Consider the following 6,705-nt stretch of genomic DNA (forward strand, 5'->3'; position numbering starts at 1 on the left):
TAGGAAAGGTTCCTAATTAGGTCTGTACCTATATTAAGTTTTTGGCTTAAGAAAAAATTAAATACATTTTCATTCAAAAAATTTGTAATTTAAACATCTATCAACAATTTAAAAAACCGCTATCGCAAAACAATTCGAGTGAAAATATGGCAACGTCACGGTGGAGTCTAGCGCGCGGTCACATTCCATTCCATTCCATTCCCTGCCTAAACATTTTATCCGACAACGACGGCAACAAAGAGGGACAGAACGATAGATAGAGACAAAGAGAGAGTACGGCTATTACTAATGCGCACTTCTTATTACACCCAGGTTGACGTAATCTGCCGCCATTGACAAGCGATGACGTCAAAACAGAGAGAACGAGAAAGAAAAAAAAATAACGAACCATTACACAGACTTTCGCGGAAATTTCCACGTTAGTAACATCGTAAGTCAGAGAGAAATGACGACAGTGTAGTTGTCATACACCCTTTTTTAAAAAAAGGAGAAAAATTGATCAAAATACCAAGACGAGTTCGGGAAATTAACGAAAACATTGTACTTGGTGGTGCATTATTGTACAAGAAGTGCAATAAGTGTAAGAACTATTTATTTATTAACAGAAGTAGTCGTATTAAAAAAACGGCTAAAATTTAAAATTTGCAGTAGATACAAAAATAACGGTATTTTTCTTAACACACCCTGTATATTACTACCTACGTACATGTACCTCACACGTCACCGTCAAATTTTAACGCCACTGCATTTCATTAATTTACTCGTGCATAAAACCGTTAAAGAATTGCGCATTGCCCATGTTTGTTTAGCGATGTTTGGATGTTATAAATACTTATGACAATTTCAGAAAATATAATCGATAGATAAAGAATTTCCTATACATCGTCTATTATCATTAAATAAGAACAAATATAGGTAGAAATAGTATAAGAAAAGGTGTCAAAGTACTGCTAATCGTAAGACAGAAAAAGTGAATTTTTGCCCTGCCCATATACATACATCTATATATAGGTAAGGCAGAATGTCTCCAAACATAGAAATTTGCCCTTTGATGATTACATGTGCTCGGTTTTCAACTCGCCACTAGTGTATATTTATTTTTAATGGATACTTTACAAATAATGGTATGATTCAAAGAGAAATGAATTTTCCTCGCCCCCATGATGACTTTTAGTTATTTCCCCTTATAAATAGGAACGTAATCGTTTCGAAAACTATCCAAGCAGCAAGTTTTCCTGGTAAAAACCGTTGGTCATCGTGATTCTCCTCCTCTATTCAACTCACACTTGCATATTATTTCTATTTATGATGATAGTTCGCGACCGACCAATTCAGTGGTGTCATTTTTTACACACATCTCCACAAATATAATCACATTATAATACGTAATTCGGGTGCAGCCTAGTTCCTGTACATCATTTACGTACGTATGTACGTTATTCTTACATACATATAAGTTGTCACTTCATTTATCATGGGAATCACAATGATTGTCACATATACGATGACTAATGGTACAAACATCCATGCTAACATATACATATGTACAATAATGGTATTGCATAAATATACATATTTCCACTACCTAATGTACAGTTCCACAACTAAAATGTGATAGTAGCTAATCGTAAGCGTTTCTTTTTTTTTCTTTTAATTTTATGTATATTATGTGTGGGGTGCCATTAAATCAAATTTAAATTAAATCAGTTAAAGGGTTTGTTCAAAATATTTTGAGGATAATTTTCAGAGAATCAGGAGATATTTTCATATAGACGCGGTTGAAAAAATATTCCATCAGTTGACGAAAAATGTGTAACTTCTATGTTCGGTGAACGTTTTGCCTTACCTGTATATCTACTATAGAACAAACATAAATTGTAGCACAACAAGAACATTCTATACGAATGGGTACTAACTTGAGAAAAATAAGACTATTGCTTAGAAAGACCATTATCACCCCAAGTGTTTAATTATACAAATCCATACCAGGTGTAGGAAAAGGCGCGTTCGAGATGATTAAAGATTACAACCCATTTGATTCATCAAACAAATAACCCAGTAGCGTACACGGACGATTTCCAATGGAGATCGTACCGTTTCATCTCCTTGACTGTAGGTATTTAATTAAAATAACAAATTGACAAGTATTTACACTAAATAAGAAACGCCTGGCGCTTGATTGTGATTACGTCGACGTTCATGTCAACCTTTTAAAGTCAAAAATGAAAAGGTTCTGTGTCAAGTTCATCCCGAGTTCAAATACACCATTATCTACGACCAACAAGAGAGACGGCCGCTACCGGGAGAAAAGCCCGAAGGTACCAATCGATACCAGATGACCTCGACGACCTCCTTGCTGCTATCGTCATATCTCTCTTTCTCTCTCTCTCTCTCTCTTCCCTACCACCCTCAACAACCCTCAGCGGCGCTTCACCCCTCATCTTTATGTAGTAATATCTACAGTGCTGCGGAAAAAAATCGAACCATCTTGCGTAGCACAAAAACTCAAATTAATTATTTTTGTCGTTAAAAATCGATGAGTAACCCATATCGAAAATTAGCTTGGGCTTACACCCCCCACCCCGCGCCTNAGAACGGGATCTTCCAAAATAGTTACAGAGTCCCGAAGGGAGATACTGGAGTATTACATATTTTTATAATTTATTGTTTGTAAGTACTAAGATATACAAGGACCAATTAGCTTACCTTCTTTATCTTTCTTGTGTAGAGAATTTATAAAAATCTAAACTATAAGTTGGAATTGTACAAAGTTTTCAAAACAATAACCACCGTAAGATTAGTGCACAAAAAACAACTCGTTGAAAGACAGGAAAAAATCCAGACTAACATTTTATGTTTTTCTTTGTCTATTTATAGGTGCAGAGTTTTGGTCTTGGGAAAGGACCAAACAGAGAGCAACGCCCGAAAAATCAAACACTGTTCATACGATATGCGGACATCCTGTGCGAAAGGGTAAGTCAAACAAAATTACCTATAGATAGCAATTTTTACTTTTCTCTCTACATATGTTATCGTTCTTGTAAAACGGATAGAACTAATTAACGCACCTGCTGCTGTTTTGACGAGTGAAGCGCATGTAAATGTCAATATTTGACCCTAGGGTTTAATTAGGTATGAAATAGGACGATTAGGGTGGTTGTAGATTGGCCAAGCGCCCCGCCGACAAAACCATTGAGTGAAACCAGATTACGTTAGGGAAAGACTTCTCGAATTCGTATATGTATTCCATAATGGCATAGGTAAACACAATGGCTAACATTTAGGTTCTGGTAGGAAAGGTTTGCCTAAATGTAAAGTGCTACATTTCAATGGTTTGTTAGGTAACGACATATATAAAGTGCTGTGCGCCAAGGGTTAAGTAAAGTAGGAAAGGTTCCCTTGATTGGCATAGGTGAAGTAGGTACTAATATGAACCAAATGTTAAGATTTAGGCTCTGGTAGAAAAGGTTCCCTGCTTGGCACATGTAAGTTCTATACTCCAAGGGTTTATGTTAGGTAACGACATATATAAAGTGCTATGTACCAAGGGTTAAGTAAGGTAGGAAAGGTTCCCCTGATTGGCATAGGTGAAGTACTAATATGAACCAAAAGTTAAGGTTTAGGCTCTGGTAGAAAAGGTTCCCTGCTTGGCACATCTATGTACTACACTCCAAGGGTTTATGTTAGGTAACGACATATATAAAGTGCTGTGCATCAAGGGTTAAGTAAAGTAGGAAAGGTTCCCTTGATTGGCATAGGTGAAGTAGGTACTAATATGAACCAAATGTTAAGATTTAGGCTCTGTTAGAAAAGGTTCCCTGATTGACACATGAAAGTGCTATACTCCAAGGGTTTATGTTAGGTAACAACATATATAAACTGCTATGCATCAAGGGTTAAGTAAAGTAGGAAAGGTTCCCTTGATTGGCATAGGTAAAGAAGGTATTAATATGAACTAGTAGTTAAGATTTAGGCTCTGGTAGAAAAGGTTCCTTATTGGTACATGTAAGTGCTATACTCCAAGGTTTTACGTTAGGTAACGACATATATGTTATACAGCAAGGGTTAAGTAAGGTAGGAAGGATTCCCATGATTGGTATAGATGAAGTAGGTACAAAGGAACAAAATTACCTATAGATAGCAATTTTTACTTTTCTCTCTACATATGTTATCGTTCTTGTAAAACGGATAGAACTAATTAACGCACCTGCTGCTGTTTTGACGAGTGAAGCGCATGTAAATGTCAATATTTGACCCTAGGGTTTAATTAGGTATGAAATAGGACGATTAGGGTGGTTGTAGATTGGCCAAGCGCCCCGCCGACAAAACCATTGAGTGAAACCAGATTACGTTAGGGAAAGACTTCTCGAATTCGTATATGTATTCCATAATGGCATAGGTAAACACAATGGCTAACATTTAGGTTCTGGTAGGAAAGGTTTGCCTAAATGTAAAGTGCTACATTTCAATGGTTTGTTAGGTAACGACATATATAAAGTGCTGTGCGCCAAGGGTTAAGTAAAGTAGGAAAGGTTCCCTTGATTGGCATAGGTGAAGTAGGTACTAATATGAACCAAATGTTAAGATTTAGGCTCTGGTAGAAAAGGTTCCCTGCTTGGCACATGTAAGTTCTATACTCCAAGGGTTTATGTTAGGTAACGACATATATAAAGTGCTATGTACCAAGGGTTAAGTAAGGTAGGAAAGGTTCCCCTGATTGGCATAGGTGAAGTACTAATATGAACCAAAAGTTAAGGTTTAGGCTCTGGTAGAAAAGGTTCCCTGCTTGGCACATCTATGTACTACACTCCAAGGGTTTATGTTAAGTGACGACATATATAAAGTGCTGTGCATCAAGGGTTAAGTAAAGTAGGAAAGGTTCCCTTGATTGGCATAGGTGAAGTAGGTACTAATATGAACCAAATGTTAAGATTTAGGCTCTGTTAGAAAAGGTTCCCTGATTGACACATGAAAGTGCTATACTCCAAGGGTTTATGTTAGGTAACAACATATATAAACTGCTATGCATCAAGGGTTAAGTAAAGTAGGAAAGGTTCCCTTGATTGGCATAGGTAAAGAAGGTATTAATATGAACTAGTAGTTAAGATTTAGGCTCTGGTAGAAAAGGTTCCTTATTGGTACATGTAAGTGCTATACTCCAAGGTTTTACGTTAGGTAACGACATATATGTTATACAGCAAGGGTTAAGTAAGGTAGGAAGGATTCCCATGATTGGTATAGATGAAGTAGGTACTAATATGAACCAAAAGTTACGGTTTAGGCTCTGGTAGAACAGGTTCCTTGCTTGGCACATGTAAGTGCTATACTTCAAGGGCTTATGCTAGGTAACGGCATGTATAAAGTGCTATGCACGAAGGGTTAAGNGTTCAAAATATTTTGAGGATAATTTTCAGAGAATCAGGAGATATTTTCATATAGACGCGGTTGAAAAAATATTCCATCAGTTGACGAAAAATGTGTAACTTCTATGTTCGGTGAACGTTTTGCCTTACCTGTATATCTACTATAGAACAAACATAAATTGTAGCACAACAAGAACATTCTATACGAATGGGTACTAACTTGAGAAAAATAAGACTATTGCTTAGAAAGACCATTATCACCCCAAGTGTTTAATTATACAAATCCATACCAGGTGTAGGAAAAGGCGCGTTCGAGATGATTAAAGATTACAACCCATTTGATTCATCAAACAAATAACCCAGTAGCGTACACGGACGATTTCCAATGGAGATCGTACCGTTTCATCTCCTTGACTGTAGGTATTTAATTAAAATAACAAATTGACAAGTATTTACACTAAATAAGAAACGCCTGGCGCTTGATTGTGATTACGTCGACGTTCATGTCAACCTTTTAAAGTCAAAAATGAAAAGGTTCTGTGTCAAGTTCATCCCGAGTTCAAATACACCATTATCTACGACCAACAAGAGAGACGGCCGCTACCGGGAGAAAAGCCCGAAGGTACCAATCGATACCAGATGACCTCGACGACCTCCTTGCTGCTATCGTCATATCTCTCTTTCTCTCTCTCTCTCTCTCTTCCCTACCACCCTCAACAACCCTCAGCGGCGCTTCACCCCTCATCTTTATGTAGTAATATCTACAGTGCTGCGGAAAAAAATCGAACCATCTTGCGTAGCACAAAAACTCAAATTAATTATTTTTGTCGTTAAAAATCGATGAGTAACCCATATCGAAAATTAGCTTGGGCTTACACCCCCCACCCCGCGCCTCTACCCATACACCGGCAGGCATTAAAAAAAATAAGTTCGGAAATTACTGTATCCGTTTTAAGGGTAGTCCTCGTGTACTACCTACATCTCCTAACACGTCTCCGAAATATTCTAACCGCTCGCACCAGTAGGCTATAGAAAGGGGTTGTTCCTTTAACGGAGAGGGAGAAAAACGATAAAAAAGCTACAAGGCATTAATCGAAATTGTAAAACGACGGCCGAAAATCGTTGAACTATTTTGTACCTATCGAAACTTTCACTTTTCTACTGGGGGCAGCCTGGTAATAAAAATAAAAAACAAACACTCACCCTCATCTTGTTCGGCCAACTTTGTGAAATACTCCATAATCTGAGGTAGATCTTTAGAGATGACGTCCGGTGAACAGGTCCGGAAAATGTCGACAAGAACCCTAGGAACCATTTGTCTAGAACAAAACAAACTATCTAT

The 6,705-nt window shown here is 37.4% G+C and overlaps 1 protein-coding gene across 5 annotated transcripts in view; it reads right to left on the reverse strand.

The window, feature by feature from the left end:
• LOC108737169 (serine/threonine-protein phosphatase 4 regulatory subunit 1) overlaps positions 1-6,705 on the reverse strand; it is a 37,377-nt gene that overhangs the window by 8,243 nt on the left and 22,429 nt on the right. For 3 of the 5 annotated variants that reach the window (XM_018469873.1, XM_018469872.1, XM_018469869.1), the window contains one exon: positions 6,567-6,697. In XM_018469873.1, coding sequence (XP_018325375.1) covers positions 6,567-6,697 — 131 coding nt within the window. The remainder of the gene's footprint in view (positions 1-6,566; positions 6,698-6,705) is intronic. The other 2 variants (XM_018469870.1, XM_018469874.1) reach the window with 1 other exon arrangement.

The sequence above is a fragment of the Agrilus planipennis genome, unplaced genomic scaffold (assembly GCF_000699045.2).
Source record: "Agrilus planipennis isolate EAB-ADULT unplaced genomic scaffold, Apla_2.0 scaffold104, whole genome shotgun sequence".
Lineage (NCBI taxonomy): Eukaryota > Metazoa > Arthropoda > Insecta > Coleoptera > Buprestidae > Agrilus > Agrilus planipennis.